The sequence below is a fragment of the Lepus europaeus genome, chromosome 14, assembly GCF_033115175.1.
Source record: "Lepus europaeus isolate LE1 chromosome 14, mLepTim1.pri, whole genome shotgun sequence".
Classification (NCBI taxonomy): Eukaryota; Metazoa; Chordata; class Mammalia; order Lagomorpha; family Leporidae; genus Lepus; species Lepus europaeus.
Genome location: NC_084840.1, coordinates 17,340,616 through 17,363,243, shown reverse-complemented (window position 1 = coordinate 17,363,243; position 22,628 = coordinate 17,340,616). Strand labels below are relative to the sequence as shown.

The 22,628-nt window shown below is 61.0% G+C and overlaps 1 protein-coding gene across 3 annotated transcripts in view; it reads right to left on the bottom strand.

Annotated features, from left to right (window-relative positions):
- Nucleotides 1–22,628, bottom strand: part of NAV1 (neuron navigator 1) — a 228,814-nt gene that overhangs the window by 131,613 nt on the left and 74,573 nt on the right. For 2 of the 3 annotated variants that reach the window (XM_062211580.1, XM_062211581.1), the window contains exon 4: nt 14,021–14,815. The exons of the other annotated variant lie outside the window; for it this stretch is intronic. In XM_062211580.1, coding sequence (XP_062067564.1) covers nt 14,021–14,815 — 795 coding nt within the window. The remainder of the gene's footprint in view (nt 1–14,020; nt 14,816–22,628) is intronic. 3 annotated transcript variants of the gene reach the window in all.

Genomic DNA, 22,628 nt, shown 5'->3' with positions numbered 1-22,628 from the left:
ATGAAAGGAAATCAGATGGGCAAATCCCAAGGGCAGCTCAAGGCAGTAGAAAGGTTTGTTTTTACTTTTCCATTAGCACGGATAACTGAGCGGTAAGTGCACCTGCAGCCAGGCTGCTAGGAACTGCAAATCACAGCAGGCCTGCGGCCAGGCTGGGAGTGAGCAGGAGGCAGCGGCAGTCCCAGCCTCTTCCTGAAGAGTCTGCAGGGGTGGGACTGCCAGCAGTTCTGAAAACCACACCATCTCCCTGCCGAGGGAGGAGCCGTGGGGATCCGCTGCCCTGCCACCTGTGCACCTGTGGCCCTCGCCCTTGGCCCTCCAGAAAGATGAGATGACACAGGAGGAGGCTTCTCAAAGCTGCTTCTTCTGCACCTGCTGGTCTCCTGAGTGTTCAGCACTGGTGGCAAGTGGGGATGGAGAGGGAGGGTGGACCCCAGCAGCTGGACTCCTGACGATGCGCCCCAGGAACTGGTGGTGGTGGAGGTCCAATGAGAGCAGGCTGCACCCGGGGAAAAACCTGCAGAGAGCTGGCCCCAGAAATCATGCAAGAAGTGGAGGTGAAGCCGAACTGCAGGAGTGGTGGAGGGAGCCGGGGGAGCCCGCGGGGATGACTTCCCAGCCAGGCAAAGGGAGAGGGCGGGGAGAACTCCGGTGAACCTGGGGAGAGGAGAAGTCGGGGAAGGAAGATCCGTGGGTGGGAGCGTGCTGGCGCCTCTCGATCAAATGCAAAATCCACGGCAGACAGCGCACAAACTGACAGGGCTGACTTCTGGGTCTGCGGGAGAAGAAGCAGCCTGGGGGCGGCGGCGGGGGTGCTTCCGGGGAGCAGGCTCAGCTCACTCAGGCAGGACCTGACAACCCGGTCACCTGGTGGCCTCAGACGCCACGAGACGGCACGAGGCAGGCAGGGTCCAAGGACAGGGGGCATTCTGGAGAGAGGGGCCTGGCGGTGGGGCGGGGGAAGGGTGCGGGATGAGGGCAGCTGAGGCTCGGGAGGAAGGGTCCAGGAAAACGCAGGACTCCGCGGACAGAAAGGGCTCCCTGCGGCAAGACCCCTGCTTCCCCCAGCTGACACGAGTGCAGGGCGGAGTCTCCCCCTCAACTCATCTCCACAGCCATCCCACGAAGCAGATGTCATGTGATCCATCTAACAGATGAGAAAACTGAAGTTCAGAGAGGAAACGGGCCCAGCGTCTCAAAGCTAGTTAATGCGGGGGCTGGCACTGTGGTGCAGCGGGTTAAGGCACTGCCTGCAATGCCAGCATCCCATATGAGCGCCGGTTCGAGTCCTGGCTGCTGCACTTCCAGTCCGGCTCCCTGCCAATGTGCCTGAGAAAGCAGCATGACAAGGCCCAGGTACCTGGGCCACTGCCACCCACGTGGGGGACTCAGATGGAGCTCCTGGCTCCTGGCTTCGGCCTGGCCCAGCCCTGGCTGTTGTGGCCATTTGGGGAAGGAACCAGCTGATGGAAAATCTCTCTCCCTCTATCATGTAACTCTGACTTTCAAATAAATAAATTAGGCTTTTTAAAAAAAGCCAAGTTGGGACAGGAACTGTAACGCAGTGGGTTAAAGCCTCGGCCTACAGCTCTGGCATCCCATATGAGCACGAGTTCAAGTCCCAGCTGCTCCACTTCCGATCCAGCTCTCTGCTATGGCCTGGGAAAGCAGTGGAAGATGGCCCAAGTGCTTGGGCCCCTGCACCCAACATGGGAGACCTGGAAGAAGCTCCTGGCTCCTGGCTTTGGCCTGGCCCAGCCCCAGTCATTACAGCCATTTGAAGAATGGATCAGTGGATGGAAGACCTCTCTCTCTCTCTGCCTCTGTCTCTCTCTGTGGCTCTGCCTTTCAAATAAATAAAAATTAAAAAAAAGTAAAAGCCAAGTTTATGCAGAGCCCGGTTTGAAGTCAGATCTGCCCGGCCCCACGGCCTGTGATGCACTTGGCCACTAGCCCTTGTGTCCATCCCCCAGCATCCTGGGCAGTGAGTTATGACCTCGGCTGTGCAGAGTCGCTGCAAAGCTTGTGCTGAGAGGCTGAGAACTTCACCACTGTGGTCCAGAGATACAGTTTCAGCAGGAAACTCAACCCCCACGCAGAGTGTGGGAAAATGGCAGAAATCCACCTCTTGCCCAGGCCCAGGCTGGCCTCCCCTGGCTCAGAGGCAAGGCTGGATCTTCTGTGGCAAATTCCTTCCCCTCCGATGGGGAGCGGACAGTGCACTCTCTCAGGCAAGGCCCCAGCAGCCGGGCCCCACGCTTGTGAGAAACCATGGTCAACACCAAGCCCAGACACCTGCTGCCCCATGAGAAGGAAGGGGCTGGGCGTTCTGGCCTTGTTCCTCCCCAGATGTCCTCCCAGCTGTGTGACGATGCAGCCGCCGCGGTGGATTTCATGTCTCGGCCTTGAGGGGAACCTGCTTTAAAGGCCACCAGAAGGGCCGCTGGCCAGTGGACAGGCTGGGGAGAGTTTCAAGGGACCCGGGGCAGACGGGGAACAATCAGGCGCAGGATAAGGCCGTCGCCACGCAGCGCCCCGTCCAGAAATGAGCTCACCATCAGCTTCCACCCTCGTCTGGATGGGAGCCGGGCTCTGCGAAGGGGCAGTGAGCTTGGGAAAAGGTGCGTGGCCCCTCTGACCATCTCCTCCACACCCCATGGTCTGTCCACTTTTCACACGGTTGCTGCTGTTACCTCTTCATGATCTAAATAATCACCAGGCTGACACGGCCTTCAGAAGTTTGGACAAAGTCCGTGCGATGGGGTCAATCAGAGCCCACTCGCCCTCCCCCCGGGCAACCAGGCACGGAGCTGTGAGCAGCCATGTAATGGCAAGCGGAGTGGGGGCAGAAGGCAGCCTGGCGCAGCAGAGGGGGTCACTCACAGGTGCAGACAAGAGCAGCGGGGAGAACAGGAGCAGGTGAAGATGCCCCATAAACCGAACTCCTGGGCCCCAAGCTCTGGCCCTCAGCCACACTTCCGTGTCCTGTTACAAACCCTCTCCCCTTCTGTCACATCCACGCACAACCGAGACCGAACTGAAACACCCACGCTGAAATGAAATGGAAACAGCCATTGATGGGAACCAGTCTATGCACGGAGTCTATTGGGACTACTGGTCACCACCCGCCTGCAGGTGCGGGCCAACCACGGTTAGACGAGGAAGCACACGGTGTCTGCGGGCCAGTGGGGGAGGCGAGACCAGACAAACCATATCGACCGTCTCTGGCATGCCAGGCGCGCTGCCCTGGCTGTTCTATTTAACCCTCACGAGCACCGCCAGGTGCTGCCCTAACACACAGATGAGAAAGGGGTCCAGAGAGGCCATCAACAGACAGTCAGCATCAGAGCTGACCACACCCTCACATGTGCCGCTCTTCCTGTTGCCCCAGGTGGTCATGGGACGAGCATCGCTCCAACATCTCTGACACACAGCCAGAAGCACCGGGAGGGAGGCTGACGCAGAGACACACAGGGCTCCTGAGTTACAGAGAGAGAGAAGCAGACACACAGAGAGAGAATTTTGCACCTGCTAGCTCACTCCCCAGATGGCCACAACAGCCAGGGCTATGCCAGGCCAAAGCCAGGACCGTCTTCCGGGTCTCCCATGTGGGTGCAGGGGCCCAAGCACTTGGGCCATCTCCTGCTGCTTTCCCAGGTGCATTAGCAGGGAGCTGGATCGAAAGAGGAGCAGCCAGGACTCAAACCGGCACCTATATGGGATGCTGGCACTGCAGGCTGTGGCTTAACCCCCTGCGCCACAGCACTGACCCCACCCCCGAGCTCTTACAGGGGAGCTCAGGGTGTGACCCCTGTGCTTAGAATAAAAGGTCTGGGCAGCTGTCCTATGGGTCTGCCTTGCCTGTGGGAGGCCACAAGGCCAGCTCTCCTCGCTCCCGCGGCCGCACAGGTGAGGGAGGCAGGCACTCAAGGCAGACTGCCAGGGGGCCATGCCCAGGTCCCTCTCCTTCCTGGCTGTGTGACCTTGGAGAAGTCACCAAACCTCTCTGTTTCCTCATCCATAAAGTGGGGGAAAAAAAATCGTAGCTAATTCACTAGGTTGTCCTGAGGATTAAAAGAACCGCTCAGAACAGTGCCTGGTGCCTAACACACAATCAGTGACAGACACCGTTCTCATGGGTGCTGGGTCTTCCACGGGGCTACGTCCTGGAGCACTTATCTAATCGAGAACCCAGCGGGGAGCTAGCATGCCAGAGAAAGGCGACACGCGCCCTGAGACGCAGGCGGGGCAGACAGCAGCAGCGCCAGCCCTTCCCCAAGCAGAGCTGGCGGCCCGGGAGTCTAATCCCCGTTTTAGCAGCAAAGAAGATGAGCCTCAGGAACTAAGTGGCTTATTCAAGACCCACAGTGAGTGACACATCAGGACTCAGGGAGGAGGGACCAGGGGAACGGCTCAGCTCAGACGGATGGCCTTCCAAGCCCCACTCACCCTGGCCATTCCTGTCACCCTCCTCATGGCCACCTGGGAAGCCTTCCCCAAGGGTCAGGCTGCAGCCCCCTGGGCTTTGCACCGTGCAGCACCAGCCGTGACATTGGGCCGTAACTGCCCGTGCGCGGTCTGCGTCCCCACGGGACAGCGAGAGCCATGCGAGGCAGCGGACCCAGCAAACAGGCCGAGCGGGGAGAGGACCACTTCTCGCTGGCCTGGGCCCTCGGGGCTGCCACAGGGCAGGTCTGGCCCAGGGGTTCTAGGATCACAAAAGAGCGAGGAGAGCACGGAGCGGCTACGTGCCGTGCAAGGTGCAGCAGGCTCCAGTGGCTAACGTACGAGCCTGAGTCAGGCAGGCCTCGGTGGGATCTTAGCTCTACCGTGAACTTGCCCAGCTGCTCTGCACCCCTGAAGCTGCCTTGCATCTAAGTCTCGTGTCACAGAGGAGTTACCACTCAGCAGGGCCATGCTGGTCGTTCAACATACGCGACGCTCCTTATCAGCAGGCAAATGCTTCTTCGAGTCCTCGCCTGTTCCCTCTGCCCCCCTGGCCCCCTGGCCCTTCTTCTGGAGCCGTCCACAATACAGAAACCGCAGCGTTAACATCTGGCATAACCCAGGGCTCCTCCAGCTCTGGCGCCTACGAAGGCTGTTAACATTTTGCACATGACCTTGAACAACATCCCATAGTGAGGATGAAATGGGTTTACACAAACAAAGCGCTCAACACAGCTGGCAAACAGTGAGTGCTCAATAAATGTTATTCATTATTGTTGCTAATCTGGGGTGAGTCAGACAAGGCTGTGAGTGTTACATGGCCCCCACAGGCTCGGATGAAGGGGCCTGCTGGTCTGTAGAGGCCCCAGCCCCGACTAGAGTCTCAGGAGCTGCGTGCCTCCTTCCAGGGAGCCCAACTCTGCAGCCAGGTCCTCGGCGGCCTCACAGACACAGGTTGTGCTGTAGGACCTGAAGCAGGCCTGGGGTGCCGAGCAGAGAGGTCCCTTGGTGGTGGCAGGAGCGGCAGCAGCCTCTCTGTGCTGCATGCCGAGCCAAGAGCAAACCCCACCAGGTGGGCACACGGGACTGAGCCCACCCCTGCAGCTGAGGAAGGCCAGGTGCTGCAGCCTCCCCTGCAGTGGGGGCCGAGCAGCCCTGGGTTGTTCACCTCCCTGGCCTGGGGGGGGGGCACTGCTGCCTTCCCAGCTGCAGCCCCTGGAATCCAGGTCCCCATCAAGGCCTTGTAGAGGTACTAGGACAGTGGGGCAGGGGCTACACTTGTGTCCACCCTCTGGGGACACCTAGACTGATGGCAAAGCCAAATCCTGTATCCACCAAATGCCATGGCCATGCCCAAGGTACAGCCACTGAACAGCCTGGTGGCATCCCAAAGGACTAGAGGAAGACAAAGACTCGGGTTTAAGGTAAGCGACACCCTGACCCCCGTGGACCTCCAACCCGAGGCCTGCCTGCTTCCTTCACTCCCTGAAGGACCACCCTGTTTCTTCTACCTTCATTGAAACAAAACTGGATGACTGGGATGCCTTCTCTCCTTATGTCAAGTGTTTCTGATTTCTTTAAATAGCTGTCCAACTTCCAGCTCCTCCAGGAAGGCTTCTTGGATTGAACAAGCAAGATGGGCACCTTACCCTACTTACGCCTGAAAGACACCCATTTGGAAAACGCCACCTAGTCCCAGCTTGGTTTGAGGTCTTGGTTTGGTGATGCACGACTGGTTCGTGCTTTGCTGTAGGGGGTGGGCCTGCCTCTGGGGGGGCAGTCCCCGGGGCTGGGGCTGTGAAGCCCTGATCCCTGCACCTCGGCAGTGGGGCCCATGCAGAGCTGCTGCTGATGGGAGCGACAACCCCTGGGCCCAGAAGCCTCTCGCTGGCTCCCCCAGGGCAGACACCGCAGGGGCTAGGATAGCAACGTGGCAGCACATGGGCAACCCTGCAAGGACCAGCAGACAGGACCCTCTGGGGCAAACCAGGGTGTGCTTCTCCACCCAAACGTCTGCCGCAGGCCACTGCGTCCCCACGAGCCATGTCCCACCCCACCCTGCTTTCCCAGTCTCCGCTGGCCTTTCACTGCCTCTCCCAGCCTGGACAGACCCCCTCACCACAGCGCCCTCGAGCCCCATACCCTCCCCCCTTCCTTTCCAGTCCCCCCCCACCAGCTCTGCTGCCAGAACCGCTCCCTTCAAATCCACATCGCTCCCGGGGAGCGGCCTCTCCCCTCCCACCCTGCACACAGATGTCGGCCTTGCCCTGCGTGGCGGTGGCAGCGGCCCTGGCACTTTCTAGCCTCTTCACACCTTCAGCCTGGGACACCCTAGGATTCTTCTCTCCTCACTGAGCTGGTCAGAAACCAGCAGAGTGCCCATCTCGGGAACACGGCACGGCCCACACTGATCACCCGACAAGCTGCTCCCGAATTCAACAGAAGCCCAGTCGGCGTTTGGGCATCCTGAGGCTCCCGAAAGCAGCGCATCAGAGGGCGCAGGTGCAAACCCTGGTTCTGCTCGCTCACTTGCTTTCCTGGCTTTGGGCGGCCGTCCTGTGTTTCAGTGCCTCCGTGTCCTCATTTGTAAGCCCCAGGATCACCGGGTTACGGACATTCAGTGACAGGGAACAGGCGCAGTGCCTGTCACAGACCAAGCGATTGGCAACGTGGGTGATTATTGGTGGGTTACTGTATTTTCAATCCGTTTCCCCCTGAAGAGTCAGAGCACCCCAGGGGTGGCTCCTAGGCCCTGTGGCAGCTCAGGGATCCTGGGGAGAGAACGCGGGGCCTCCTGGGCCACCGCCAGACTCTTATAAAGGAGAAAGGCTGTGCAGCAGGCCGCTGAGGGTGAAGGGAGCCGGTGTCCTGCCTCTGGGGAGGGATCAGCACCCTGGTTCTACTCTGGTCGTATTTCCGGCTTCCAAACCTGCCCAGCTTTTGTATACACACACAGACACACAGACGCACACCTTCAGTACGTGTGTGTGTGCAAGAGGCTGGCGTGTTTAAGGGCGTGCTGACCCACGGGAACACTTGCACACCCGTGTTCACACCCTGCCACCAACATCACCCACCCTCTAGGCGTGTGTGCCATATCATGGAGCCCATCAAGCCAATACCTCCCGCCACGTTCACCTAAGTCTTGCTCTCAACCTCCACCATCTTCCTACTGGGCCAAGGGCACGGCTTACAATCCTGGTACTCTGTGCAAGCACTCGGAGCTTGCAACACGCCACCTCCCAGACCAGACCATCCTGAACAGAGAAGCTTCCAGACAACTCTGCAATTGCACGGGGACCAACACCAGGGGTGTGCGCAGCCCAGCAAGGCCCGGGTCTACCCTTGCTCCTGATTCCCATGTCCCTCACTCACAGCACCCCAAGAAGCCAGAGTGAGAGCGGCTGCCAGTAAAGACTCTGGAGGGCCCGCCCACGGCCAGCTGTGGCCCCGAAATGTATCATTGAGTTGTCGAAAATAGATTCCAGGAGGACTCGGCCAAGGCTGCCCTGGCTGCCTCCCTGAGGTCTGGCTGGAGCCGAGCTGGAGAAGAGCTGTGTGTCAAACAGATGCACAACAGCGAGGCGACCACAGCCTGGAGCTCGCTGGGGCCAAAGCCCTGGTACGGTGAACCTGCTGGGCTGTGGTCCGCGCCTTCCCATCCCTGCCTCGGCACCAGCATGGGCCTCGGGACTCTGGAGACCTCAGTCTGCCCTAACAGCGGGAGCTTCTCCCCTCTGTCATCTGTACCCCCCATGCCACAGAGAACAAAGGCACTGATACAACAAGAAAGCACCTGGCCCACCCCATTGGGCACAGGCACACACTGCTGCGCCCACGCTGGACAGCGCGCTGGGCACATCCTTGGCTCAGCTCTGCTTCTGCCTCCAGCAAGGAGCCAGAAACGGTCCCTGGGACATCTGCCCAGTCTGCGCCCTGGTCTCTGCTGGCCAGACGGGAGCACGGCTCTGTGTTCACTGAACCAGGCAGAACCGAACCCAAGAGGCCCGGGCCCGAGAAGTGGAGGTGTGGGAGGTGGTGCCTGCCTCAGGGCCGACCCAGCGGCAAACTTTTCTGTGCCCGAGAGACAAGGCTGCAGGCCCCAGGGACATCAAACACACCGGGGCAATCCACACAGGGTGTGGGAGGAGGTCAGCCAGTGCAAATGAGAAACAGGTGGCGTCCATTTCCCCAGCTGGCTAGGGCCAGGCTTCCAGGAGAGGGAGAAAGCTGCGGCCAGGAGAAATCACAGCCAGGTGCTGGGGGCCCCCTGCAGGGAGTCATGCCAAGGGACAGACACTAGGAGGAGGCGGGAGGCAGGGTCCAGGCCGGAATCAGGGCGCACATGTCAGGGTTCTCCCCCATCAGGTCTACTCCAGAAGGAAAGACAAGTGGAAGAAAAATAAAACAAGTCTGCAAAGGGAGAAAGAAAAGACAGAGCACGGAGGGGTGTCTGACCTCAAAACTAAGAAATTGGGGGCTGGCGTCGTGGTACAGTGAGTTAAAGCCCCAGCCTGCAGTGCCGGCATCCCATGTGGGCACTGGTTCGAGTCCCAGCTGCTTCACTTCTGACCCAGCTCCCTGCTAATGCTTCTGAGAAAGCAGTGGAGGATGGCCCAAGTCCTTGGGCCCCTGCACCCATGTGGGAGACCTCAAAGAAGCTCCTGGTTCCTGGCTTTGGATCAGCTCAGCTCCAGCCAATGCAGCCATGTGGGGAGTGAACCAGCGAATGGGAGACTTCTCTCTGTCTCTACCTCTCTGTAACTCTTTCAAATAAATAAAACAAATTTATTTTAAAAAGAAAAAAAAAAAAAGCCTAAGAAATTGATGAGAGGCAGGCTAGCCTGATCCGTGGGGATCCAGAGAGCAAACCTGGACCCACAGGGGCAAACCCTCCGAAGACAGAATCTTAGCTCAACAGAAACAAAAAAGATCTTTCTAATAACGAGAGCTTTCCAAGAAAATAAGGTGGCGAGCCCCGTGTCACTAGGAGTGTGTAAATACAACACCCACTTGCCCATGCCGCTGCAGAGAGATTAATTGCAGTTTGGGTGGGAGGCTCGACTACTCAGTTTCCACTCCAGGGATCTGGGAGATCTGGGGAAAGCTGAGGGAGGCGGCGTGCCCTGTAGAAGGAAGCACCTTCTGTGCCCCGGGCTGGGCCGGGACTGCAGCGTCTGTCACCCACTCGGCGCAGGACTGGGAGACCCTGTGACCCGCGGAGCAGCCTGCAGGGCCAGGGGCTCTGAGGTGTGTGTGATGAAACTCAGCAGCCAGGGAAGGACCCTGGGAACGGGGTGTGTGTGTGGGGGTGCTGGTTGGAACAGCAGGGGCAGTCTGGGCAGAGAAAAGTGGGAAGAAGAGGAACAAGAGGGACGCTGGCCCCCAGCGTTCCTGGTACCCATTCAATCCAGGCCCATGGCCTGGGGCTGGAGCCAAAAGTGATGGTAAGACAGCTCCCTGGGCTAGTTTATGCTCCGGGGAACTGCAGAAGCTCTGGGGCTGCTGTGGTACCCACACCTTCTCCCCAGAGCAGGGAACTGCCAGGGAGACCAACTGACCCACCCGTGTGTCACTCCCAGCAGCTCAGCCGGGCAGCCTTGGGAGGAGAACAGCTGTGCCCGCCAGGGCGAGGTCCAGCCGAGAGAAGCAGGACCTGGCAGGAGCCAAGCCTTGGAAGCAAACATTCTGCCCACGGAGCGAGCGATGACCTGAGGAAGCCGGGCGGCCTCCCAGCCAAGGTCCCGTGCCAGTTCCTTCTCCACGCACCACATGCACCTGCAGGCCCCCACACCTTGCCACGGCCCTTCCTTCAGCCTGTGACTCCACGAGCATCCTGCCCAGGGGAAAGGCAGACGTGACCTTTGTCCTCATTCTCCTGCCAGCCCTCGGGGAACCCCTGGAAGGCCCAGGGACAGTGGGTCTGGAACCTCGGACATCAGGTGCTGAGGGAGCTTGCACCCAGCACCCATCTCCTCCAGGATCTTCTCTCCCCTAACCTCGCACCCATGGATAAGAAGGCACTTGTGAGGCCACCTCCTTGTCCCCTATTCAAATCATCCCAGAGCACCCATTCTACACTCCACAGAACCACACAGCAGCCGACTGGCTTAGCCCTGCACAGCTTCCTGCCTTCTCGCCTCCTTTCTATGCGGCTGGGCTGCGCTACTGTCGTCATGGCAACCGCTCACGTGGGTACAGACACCTTCAAGAGGCGGGACTAGGAACCCCAAGCTCCTGGGCTCTTCCTCACCCTGGCCTGGGGAAGAGCTTAGTGCCTTTTCCCTGGAGGATTGCAGAGGGGAAAGTGAACATCTTAGGGCATCGGCAAACTGGTTTTGGTTGAGATCCCCAGGCCCAGCTGGGGTCAATGAAGAGGAAGATTGTGTGTGGTCTGGGATACTAGTGTGGTTTCTCATTGCTCTGCATCTATATAGGCCCTCTTTTAGCCATCTGGGACATTCTCAAGGTTTAATTATCTTAAGTATGCACACAGCCCATTCCTAAGGGTAGGAACGGGCCGTGCCAGGGACCCTTCTGTTCACAAACAGGGAAGTAGCCACAGAGGAGGTCATAGAGATTAGGACTTCTGCACCGGGAAGGCGGCCACCGGCCCCACGCCAGACGCAGGCCAAGCAGGGACCCGGCGGTCTTCCTCTCCCGCCTGGGATTCCTGGAACTGGCCCGTTTCCCTGGTGTCCTATCCCACAGACTTCCAAGCTCCTAGGGTCCTCCAGTGGGGCCCTCCTTATCCAAGGTTAGAGAAGGGACAGGGAGCCGGCCCAGCCATCTGGGCCCCAGCTGGTTTCTGGGAAGGGGATGACAGGTCTTCCGTTCTCCCTTCTTATTCCAGAAAGTTCCTGTTTGGGGCTGCGTTACCCACCCACCCCCTCAGAAACTGGGTCTTGGCAGTTTCTTGGGCTTGAAACGGTACCAGGGAGCAAGAGTAACCTGACCCCGGGCTCACAGAGCAGGCCAACACCTAGTGTCTTCAGCCCCCATCCTGAGATGGCAAGCCAGCCATCCTCTCCCCTCCAGCCACCCTGCAGTCTCCCGGGGGCCTGCCCTGAGCCCTGGACACCCTCCCAGGCCCCGGGAGACAGAGCTGCTCCAGTGTCCCCTTCTGCCCCTCACCTCCACCTGCACACAGGCGAAAAGCCTGGCCTGGAAGGGCCCAGCTCCCCAGAGACCAAGTGGATGCCAAGCACTGCCCTTCCAGGGCCTGACCCCGCCCTCCCCACCACCGCCTGCCTTCGGCCCTTTCAGCTGGACGGAGTCCACCACGCCTGGCAGACTGCCCACCCTTCTCCCTCCCCCAGGGAGCAGAGGCTCAGCCCTTTGGAGGGGACATCAGAGCAGCTCTGCTGACCCCTGCCCTTGGTCAGGTCCCTCACCTGCTGACCATCAGGTCTCCTAGGAGCTGCGACTTCCGCCACCAACACAGAGATGGCTTTAGGTCCTCAGTGACCTCTCTCAATTTTTTTGTTGTTGTTGTTAGAAAGACAGACAGAGAGAGAAACACTCCCATGAGCAGGTTCACTCCCATGATGCCTGCAAAAGCCAGTGCTGAGCCAGGCTGAAGCCCAAAGCCAGGAACTCAATCCAAGTCTCCCACAAGGGTGGCAGGGACCCAACCACTTGAGCCAGCGCCTGCTGTCCCTCAACCCCTTGGATCCTGCACTTCCCCACCTGGAAAGCAAAGCAGGCACTCTGTCCTCTCCTTCCAGGGAGCAGAGGGGCACTGGTGTGGGTGTGCTTTGCCAGCGACAACTGCTGGGCAGGAACAGGGGGCCAGAGCTCAGCCGCCCCCGCCCCCCAGCCAGTTCCCGGCTACTGGTCAGGGTTTCTGCGGCGACCACCTTTGGAGAGGCAGTCAGGAGGACCTGCAAGGACAGCTCTCCGGGCCATGTTGGGGCTTCCCGGACCCGGGAGGCCCAGGCCAGCTAAGTCAGCTAGGTCTGTCTCCTGCTACCCTCCCCAGGGCAAGGCGAAGACCCTTTCCTTCCCCACCCTCCCTTCAGTCCTCAGCCTGCCTGGTGCCTCCTCCCTGTGCCTCCATCCCAGGGAGACACCTAAGGGAGGCTCCCCTCCCAGCCCCATCACAGGTCCCGTTGCGTTTTCTCCACAGTCCTCCTTCCAGTCTGTCTTACGCCCATTAGACTGTAAGCCCCTCCAGCGGCAGGGCCCAGCACATACCCCTGGCGTCTTTGCCAATGAGGCTGCCTGTGGACAGCTTCTGTGCTCACTGCCCCACCCCCACTGGCCTGCCAAGGTGGGGGCTCTCAGGAGGGCTCCAGGGAGAAAAGGCAGCTCTCCCCCTTTGCCCATCTCCAGCCTCCTGGCTGCCCCCACAGCTCCCTACACACAGATTCAGTCTCCGAATCGCACTCCATCCGGCTTCGCCTTCTCCAGGGCCGCAAAACCAGCTCTCCCTGCTTTGCCCACTCGCCAGCTGCTTGGCCCACAGCCCCTCGCTCGGCCCCGCCCCTTCACACGCTCACAGACACGCCCCTCCCCAGCCCCCAGCCAGCCAGGTACCCGCAAGGCTCGGGTCCCCAGGCGCCTGAGCCAGAGGACCCACATCCCAGCCCTGTCCCGCAACAAGTCCGCGCAGCCGTGGGCTCGCCAGGTTCCGGCCTCGCAGCGGTCCCATCGCGGTCCAGCACCGCGGCTGTAAGGCGCCCGGGCCCCACAGCCTTGAGTGCAGGACATCTCGGGTCCAGACCTCTGCGGGAGGTGCGGGGTGGGGGGCAGACCCTCTCCATGGAAAGTCAGCACAGTCCCAAGGCCGCTCCCGGCTTTCAGCACACACTCCTCAGGCCCGGAGAACAATGGAGCAGCTCTCCGTGCTTCCTCCGCCTGGAGCGAGCTTTGTCCCTCCCTTCCCGCCTGCTCGGTTTCCATCAGCCAAGGGGCAAAGGCTTCCCGGTCCTCCGGGAGTCTCAGTGCAAAGGCCCAGACCTTTCCACACGTCCCAGAAATCCTGGGGGTGGGAGAGACAGGGGCTGAGGTGGAGGAGGGCGTCCAGATGCGTGCAGCTGGCTGCTGGCCCGCCCCTGGCCCCAGCCAGGGCTCCTTGCCAGAACCCACACACCCGGGAAATCCGCCCCGCACTGCCCCCCGGGATCCGCAGAGGAAGTGGGGCCTCAGCGGCACTGCGGGCCCGCCAGCCACACATCTACTGTCCTCACATCTGTGTCTATCTGGGCTCTGGCCGGACACTCCCCTCGCAGCGCTGGGCGCTCCGGGCCAGCCCAGACCACACCATCACAGAGGGCTCCACCGGCCCAGATTTTTTTTTGCCATCTCAGGATTCTGGGCTTTGAAATTCAAGGAGGCTGAGGGCGATCGATCGGCCTGAGAACCTAGGACCCCCAGCCACTGGTGCCGCCTCCCCTCCAGGAGACCAGGGTGGAGCCGCGACCCAGGCCCCCAGGAACACCTCTGGGCTCCACGCCGCTCCCACCCTGTCCCTGGATCTGGACAGTGGTGAGAGGGGGAGCCGCGCTTCCCGGCGCCTACCCCAGCAGCTGAGAAAGCCCAGGGCGGGGTGGGGCGGGGCAGCAGGACTCACCCAACATCTGGCTGAAGAGCAGCTGTTCCAGGTCGCCCAGCACCGTGACCACGAGCTCAGGGTCCACCTTGAGGAAAGCGCGCTCCTCCTGGCCCTTCGCGGAGGGCACCGGCCCCGAGCCCTTTTGCGCCTTGGCCTTGCTAGAAAGCAGCTCGTCGTCCGACTTGCCGTCGTCGCTCACGGCCGCCTCCGGCGCCTTGCTGAGCGGCTTGACCTCTGCGTAGGGTCCGCGCGGGATCCGGCTCGGCTTTCCCAGGCTGGGCGCGAGCGGGGCCAGGGGGGTCTTGGCGCCGCCCGCCGGGGCGCCCTTGGCCTGGAAGAGCGAGTGCTCTGACTTGGACAGCGTCTTGGACATCAGCGGAGCGTCGCGGCCCTTGGAGCCCAGCTTGCCCAAACCCTTGGGCGCCTTGGCCATGTCGTCGCTCCATGCGGGCTCACACAGCTGCAGCTTCTTCTCGGAGTCGGTGAGGAACGAGAGGTTGGTGAGCGACTTCTGCTTGCGCAGGTTGGAGGCCGGCGGCCCGCCGGGGACACGGCTGTCCACACTGCCGGACTTGAAGACCTTCAGCTCGGCCGCGCTCGTCTTGGCCATGCCGCCGCCGCCGCCGGGCGCCTTGGCGCGCTTGGGCAGCATGCCTCTGCCGTCCGCCGCGGCCGCCTTCCTGCCCGCGCCCCGCGCCTCGTCCGCGCCCTCGTCGCCGCCGCCGCCGCCGCTCAGCTCCACCTCGGGCTGCGCGCTCTTGACGCCGCTGCCCAGCATTCTGCCCGCGAGGAGCGCATGGACGATCCGCGCGTCTGCAGGCACCGGGGGAGGGGGCGGGGGCGGGGGCGCGGGGAGGAGGGGGCGGGGGAGAGAAAGGACGGAAGAACCGGGGGAAGAAGGGGCGAGCAGGAGGAGGGAGCACGGGAGGAGGGGGAGGCGAGCCGGGGACGCAGGGGAAAGAGACGCGAGGAAGGAAGCCGGGGAACAGGGAAGAGCGAGCAAGCCGCGGAGCGATGGGGCGGGGTCGGGGGGAAAGGGGCGGGGCGGAGAGAACACAAATTAAAATTTAGAAATCAGTCAAAGGCAGCAAGGAAGCCCCGCGGCCCCGTGGAAGCCCGGAGGTGCGGGGCGCCCGGATCCCGGCCCCGAGCCCGCCCGGCGGTCCGCGGGCAGCGTACCGCGCAGGGCAGCGCCCTCGCCGCCTGCTCGGGTGGAGGCTGCGGGCTGCAGCTCGGAGCCGCGGCAGGCGGGGAGGGAAGGCGGGAGCGCACAGGAGGAGGGGAGGAGTGTGCGCGAGGGGCGGAGGTGGGGAGAGAGCTGTGTCTATTTCTGGCTCGCGAGGGGAGGTATCTTCGAGCCCAGCTTCGGTGGCGGGTGGTGGGGGTAGGAGGAGAGAAAGGGTCCCACCCGTTTTGTTTTTTTTTTTTTTTTTCTCCAAGCTGTCCAGCAGATGGGGCAAGCTCTCAGAGGACACGGGCGGCCCCCTGCCGAGTCCAGGAAAAAGGCTCGGCTGAGCAGACCTGGGGTGCAGGTAAAAGGGCCTGAGAGGGCACGGTTCCAGCATCCCTTGCAGCCTGGGAGAGAGACTGGAAAGTGGGCGGGGAAGGGATACCCAGGTTGCTAGATCTGCGCCCCTCCCCCACCCCAAACCATCATGGAGTTCTTACCCCCAGGAAACTCCAACCCTAGCTGACTTCAATTTCTGGGGCACCAGGTGGCCCTCCTGAGCCCAGGAGGTAGGGGATACAGGGTAGGACAGGGGTGGCTTGGCGAGAGGAGGGGGCTGCGGGCACGGGAGGAAAGACTACTCCTGGGAAACAGCTCCCGTTCCAATTGCCTGTGTGACCTTGTCAAAGTCACTGCACCCTCCGATTCCACCATCTCACAGTGATTGTGGTGTTACGGTGCGGGTGCCAGCCCCGGGAGAACCAGGGGCTCAGCCCTGAGCCTTGCCTGTCAGAACTAAAGCAGGGCTTCAGGGCAGTTTAAACACATGTCCTCCCGCCCCTCCTCCCCAGGCCCAGGGAGCTGGCCAGCACTGAGGGAGGCAGCAGTTGGCCCGGGCCCGCCCCTCTGCACACCTGCCCACAGCCTCTCAGGTCAGGGCCAGATTTGCTGAGCAGAAGGCTTCCAGGAGAGGTGAGGACAATGTGGAGGGGAACTCTGCAAGAGCAAAGCCTGCTCCAGGATGGACACACACGAACGCACACCCATGCACGCACGGGAGACTGCAGAGCCCTAAGCATTCGACCAGAACGTGCTAACCTGCGGGGTCTGAGCCTCAGGGGTCACACACTCTCCCTCCCAGCACCAACCATGGCAATGCACCTGCTGCGAGAGGGCTTGTGTCTGTGGGCGCAGGAGCTCTCAGAGGCCAGAACTGTGTCTCTCAACACCCTGCCTGGAGCAGGTGCTGCACCTACATTGGTTAAACGGGTTCAGAGGCCTGAGCGCTGTACACTGGGTCTGTGCCCCGGCCCCGCTTAAGCTCTCCCAGGACTCTGCCTCCCATGATCCTTTGCGGGATCCAGGTACTGCAAAACCTGCCAGGACAGGGGTCCCAGAGAGTGTGCGGCTCCCGCAGTACTGAGGACAAAGAGATCCCGACTGGAGAGCTGGTGCTAAGATGTGTGGACCCCCGCTCGGGCCTTGGAGATTCTGCCTTCAAGGAACTCAGTGTGTGGCAGGGAATACCAGACAGAAAATGCAAGTCACCCGGTACCTGTGCAAAGCAAGGTCACAAGCAAGGACACAGTCGTCACAGGTGAGTGTGTCCTAATGCCAGGAATGACCAGGCACTGCCTCAGAGGAGTGGAGGAGAGGAGCTGAGTGCAAGGAGCCACCAGGAAGCCCCGGGGCAGACTGGCCTGGGAGGGCTTGTGGTTCCTGGTAGGAAACCGAGCAACATGGAACTGGCTCACGGGATGCCTGTGCTCCCATGCCAGAGCTGGCCAGGACACAGAGAGCGCCCGACACAGGAGGCCTCTCGTGGGACTTTCTCTCTGGGCACCCAGGAGGGACCCAGACAAGCATCACAGCGCACGCGAGGGCTGCAGCCCCGGCCTGGGTGCCAAATCTGCCTAAGTATGACCGCACGCTTCTTCGCCATCCCACTGGTGATGAAGGCGCAAACCATCACTCCTAAGGTCCTCATCCTTACCCACCGGTCTCTGCTTTACACAAGACCCCCCACCCCCCAGTTCAACTGTACGGGAGCAGTCAGACCTGCCAATCCCTCCTTAGCAAACACCAGGAACTGGTTACCATCCAGGCTGGGTATGCTGCAGGCGAAGCCTCCTGCCCCTTCCCTGGTTGAATCCAGCCCCTAACAGCTGCTGAGGACCCGTATCTGGGGTTAGCGCCTCTCAATACTTTAGATGCACTGTGGGACACTGCTCCACTCAGTGCCCCGCCCACCTGTGCATTCTTGTCGCTGGATGCCCTCTGTCTCCAGGACCTGACCTGCCTCCCTTCCGCCCTCACTATTTCCCTGGACTTCAGCTGGGTTCCTCCCCCTCGCCGTGTTCCTCTGTAGCCCCTCTCACGAGGATCACAGCCCCCAAACCCCAAGTCCTTTCCCTTCCTTCAGCAAACAGCTCCTGGAATTCTGCAGGTTTGGAGCCAGGGAGAGATGGCTATGCACAAACAGGCACCGGCCACTCTGTACCGTCTGAACCGAGTGCCCCTCGCTCTGTCCTGTGCGACACATCACCTGCCAGTTTACGGGATGGAAAACACTCTGTGAGCACCTCGTGGGTGCCAGTGGCCCCTCTTGTCCCCCGAACCGCTGGCCTTCGCACGGTCATTCTTGAAAGCAGGGGTGGGAACATCCTCAAAATCACTGGGTCTGGCCCTGCCAAGGACTCCAAATTCAGTAAATCTACAGCAGGCTCATTTCTCAGTTGGTCAATTTGTGTGGCCAACAAGTGCTGTTACAAATACCCAAATGGCTCTGGGCACAAGAGGAGGTTCCTCAACCCTGGCTTCAAGGGTCTGGTCATAGTCAGGTGGTGGTCCCTTTAAATAGTCACCCTGGCATCCCGGAACTTTCTGACGCTCCCTACTGCCACCTCTGTCTGGCTCTTTTTTGATTCCTTTCACATCCCCTGAATTTCCCACCATCCTCCACTGCAGTGGGAGCGCTGTGCTGCCGTGGCAACGGCCATTCCAGCATCAGTCGATAAAGCCAATATGTACAGGACATTTTTCTGAGTGATTCCTAAAAAGAGAGGGTCCTGCCCTGTCCCACTTCACCCAGACCCAGCTGGAGCCCCTTCTGTCGGGCCGTTCTCCCCGTGGGCTGCATTAAAGTCCACTAGAGAGAGATTCAGCCGTGACCGGTGGGGGCTAGGGCACGAGGGGAAGCTGGGCCAGGCAGTGGGCACTGGATCCTGCCCCCAAAGGGGAGGCGGAGAAGGAGGCTGGCTTGGAAGCAGGGAGGTACCCGGTACCCAGCTTCCCGAAGGCCGGCTCAGCACCTACCCTCCTCTCTGCCAAGGCACTGGCAGCTTCTGGGGTGCAGACAGGATTAATGATTTGACCAAAGCTGTCGACTGATAACTTAAAGCAATTTGAGGGATAAAGACATAAGTGTACAGCCAAGAAAAAGCTTGTTGTGGGGTTTTACGTTCTCACACCCCTGAGACGGGGCCAGATGGGACCCAGGGTGTCTGTGGGTTGGATTAGGAGAGCTGGGTGGGCAGTGGAAGACAGAAGAGGGTAGGAGGGAGGGCTTGGCTGCCCCTGCCCTGTTGACCTTGAAAGTGACCTTAGCAGGGTGCGTGTTGATGGGAGGGAGTCACGGGCCACGAGTCCACAGCTGGGTCCCTCCAGGGCTAGGGCAGGAGGCAGAGCCTTCCTGATTTCTGTGCTCACAGCCAAGACTGGAGAGCGAGGGCCAGGACGCCAGCCACACGGTCCGCAAGTCCTGCCCGCCCTCCCTGGCCAGGGCCGGGGCTGTCGCCTGCCCCCCGAATGCACTGCTCTTTCTTTACATTTTCCCGGCTTGGATCCCTGTCTCTTCCGCACCCCGAACAGATGCTCAGCAACACCTCTGCCTCTGTAGACAGCTCCCCCCCCAACTCTGCTCTTTTCTCCGCCTGGTCATACCACCCTCGCCAGCAGCTTCCCAAGCAACCAACGTGTGCACAGGACAGGGCTGGAGGCTGCAGAAGTGGCTGGTGCCTGAGCACAGGACCCCATCTGCACCCAAACAGCTCCCCGCGGCACCTGCCCTGTCCAGCGATGGTGGGTGCTGGAGGATGCGGGTGACAGCGAAACAGACCAGGGTTCTTGTCCCTGATGGGCTTCTGTTCCTATGGGCAGGGCGGACATCACCCCAGGAAAAGGACCATGGGATATCCGGGGGGGGGGGGGGGGGCGACTTCCCACGGAGTGACCAAAGAAGGCGTCACCAAATAGGCAAGGTTTGTGCGGAGCTCAAGAGGGAGCAGAGATCGGGGAGCAGGGATCTCAGGCAGAGGGGCTAGGCGAGCAGTGGCCCTGCAGGGCAGCGTGCCCAGTGCACCCAAAGGATGGCCAGGTCAGCGGGGGCGAGAGAAAGGAAGGGTCGCTGGCAGGGGAGGAGGTCGGACGGCGACAGAGGCCAGTGAGTGGGGAGCCTTTTCGTCCCCTGGAGCTGGGAGTGGCGGGCAGGTTTACAACAGGGACCCATGACCTTGCTTCCCCCCGAAGGCTCACTCTGGCTGCGTGGAAGAGAGCAAATTGCCAGCTGCAGTGACCCAGGGAGTGATGGTGGTGGCTTGGAAGTCAGTGGCCACCGTGGTGGTGCCGAGCAGTGGTCAGACCCGGGATATATTTGGAAGCCAGCAGGATCTGCTGACCCACCAGACAGGGGTGGGCGAGAACAAAAGGAAACCACCGCTCGTCACTGGCTTCGCGGTGCTTCCTGAGGTGGGGCGCTTTGTCCAATGCCGTCCCAGCTCCGTGCACACAGTGGGCTCTCAGAAATATTTGGTGAATGACGACTGATTACATGAATGAATGCGTGACTCAGAACAGATGTGTGGGGATTGTAAACGGCAGTGACCTGCCAATGCCCCGTGGCGAGAGACACTGCAGCTGGCGTGGGGAAGGCAAGCCAGGCCCATGCAATGGGGCCCCAATGGCATCCGGTCTCTCGCTTCTGAGGCCCAGGCCAGCGAGAGGCCAGCTGATCCTCTCCTTGGCCCTTCAGGGAAGTGACCCTGGCATTCAGGGCCGAGACCCTTCCTGCCCCAAATGTCTCCTCTGCTCGGCGGCACGGGGGACAATTTTGCTGCACCTCTGAGAGATGGCAAGGGGTCGCACAGCCCAGGTCCCCATGGGGAGCAGAGCGTCTGCAGAAAAAGAGACAGTGGATACAACAGTGTAACACAATCGCTCTGGTTAGCTCAAACCTCCAGGGCCTCATCCAGGAAGCCCTCCTAGGTTGGTTGTCTGCCTCCTACCAGCCCAGACACCTTTGCTTTGCCAGGGTGTTGGTAGCTAAAACATGTCTGTGGGCGCTGCAGGTCCCTGGCTCACCCTCTCCAGCCCCAGAGACTCCGTGAGCTCAGAGGTTGTGAAGCCTCAAGGTCAGATGTGCGGCTCAGGAGAGATTTGTTGTCTTCCTGTCGTTTGGGGGAAGTGAGGATCAACAGAACGAAGGCTAGGAGTAGAGCCAGGCGGCGCGGCCCTGGTCTGCTCTCCGGCCCCAGTGTCTCCAGGGAGCTCCCAGGAGGGTGGAGCCGCCGAGAAATTCTGAACTACAGCTCACATGGCTCAGAGCTCCCAGCCGCTGGGACACAGCTTCCCCAAGCATCTATGCCTACAGGGCAGGGACCGGCCTGCGCACCACAGGGAAGGAGACAGAGAGGAGGCCCTGAGAAGGCACGCAAGCAGCCAGCGCCACAGCCTGGAGCCCAAGGTCCCCACAGAGAGAGGCCAGGGCTTCCCGGGCTGGGAGAGGGCGTGGAGCCCCCCTTCGGAGGGAACAGGCACTGTGCTAAGGGCGACTTGGGGGCCTGCTCCAGACCTGGGAGCAAAGGGCCGGCACCTCTTTTGCCATGGACCCATAGGTGGCCCCAGGGAGGTCCAGGGCCAGCGAGGCCGCCCTGGTGCTCCTTGTCCTGCCAGGTGCACTGAACACCAGGCAAGCAGGGAGCCCCAGAGGTCCCCGGGGTGTGGGTCTCTCCTTCCTCCTCCACAGCGGGGGTGCGGGACCTCCCGGCAAAGAGACCCTCGTTCTCCTTCGAGGCCGGAGCTCCCCAGTCTCCTGCACCGGGCTGCATCTCTGACTCAGGGTCCCGCATGGCCTCCCAGGAGGCACAGTCCCTGCCTCAGGCATCTGATTGCTACGGTGGCCGGTGCCAACTTGCAGCACCTGAGCCCTGCACCTGCCTGGTGAACTGGCCCTCTGAGGCTCCCCAGGCCTAACCCCAGCCTTACCCCCTTTACTTTGCCCTACCCTTCTCCTCATAATGACTTCCTTATAGGAATTCAGACCCAATTCCTTCTTTCAGGGCCACTCTTCCAGGAAGCCTTCCCTGACTACATCCCATGCTGACCTTGACCTTTCCTTCCTGCAGATTTTAGGCCAGGGGGCCGTATGGTCACATTCTGCTGGCTTGCATGTTAGGGAGACATCCTCTCCTGGCAGCTAAATTGTACAAGCCCTACATATAAGACTCAGGGTTCACTGATGCTTACTGAACGGAAGGCGGGGGTCATTTGGCTACCAGGCACCTAACTGTTGCCACAGACTCTCGTGGACACATCCTGGTGGAATCAGAACCCCAGTTCAGCTCTGCTGGGACTCACAGCGTTCCAGAACTTCGGGCTGTCAGCACGCAGCTGTTTCTAAGGACTTGCTTCCTTGCATGTGATACCAAGAGGCAGCCCCCACCCCCAGCCCCCAGCAGGAGAGTCTGGGCTCTGGCCTTGGAGGAGCAGAGAGCGGAGAGGAGGGTCCCGCCTGTCCTGCCTGACCCACCTGCTGCCCCCGAGCTGTGAGGGGGCTCTGGCCTGCAGTCACATTAGAGCCGGCCACAGACTCCACCGAGCAAGCAGGGATGGGGGAGCTGGTGGTCCACAGCACGGCCCCTTCCTGGCTCAGCACCTCGCTCTCTGTCCTGGGGTCCTGACATCCCAGCAAGCCCGGGACTCTGTGGGGCCTTAGGGTGCTGGGAGAATGCCTGTTCCCCGCCCTGGAGCTGGTCATGCAGAAACCAGGTGGGGCGGGGCGGAGACTGCTCCCTCTGCTCAGCAGCTTCCAGCAGGGAAAGACGGGAGGAAAATGCCGAATCGCGGGAGCTCCGAGATTGGACTCATTTAGAATCAGATCGAATAAGGAGCCCAGGATAAGAGGCCCAGATGTTTGCCACATGTGCTTGTCCTGGTGTTGCCACGGCAACTGCCCCATACACAGGGCTGGGGTGGCCACTGTGCACTGGGCCCCAGCTGAGCTCAGCACCACCCAGGTACGGCGCCCTTCGACCAAGAACAGCCCAGCTCCGTTGTCATGGCAACCACGGGCCTGGGCTCTGGAGCCGCAGGCAGGCTGCACCCGAGCGCAGGATGGACACGCATACACGCACTGCCTGTTGTGAGTGAGTGTCCTGGGGCACGGGCCCACCTAGGGTCAGG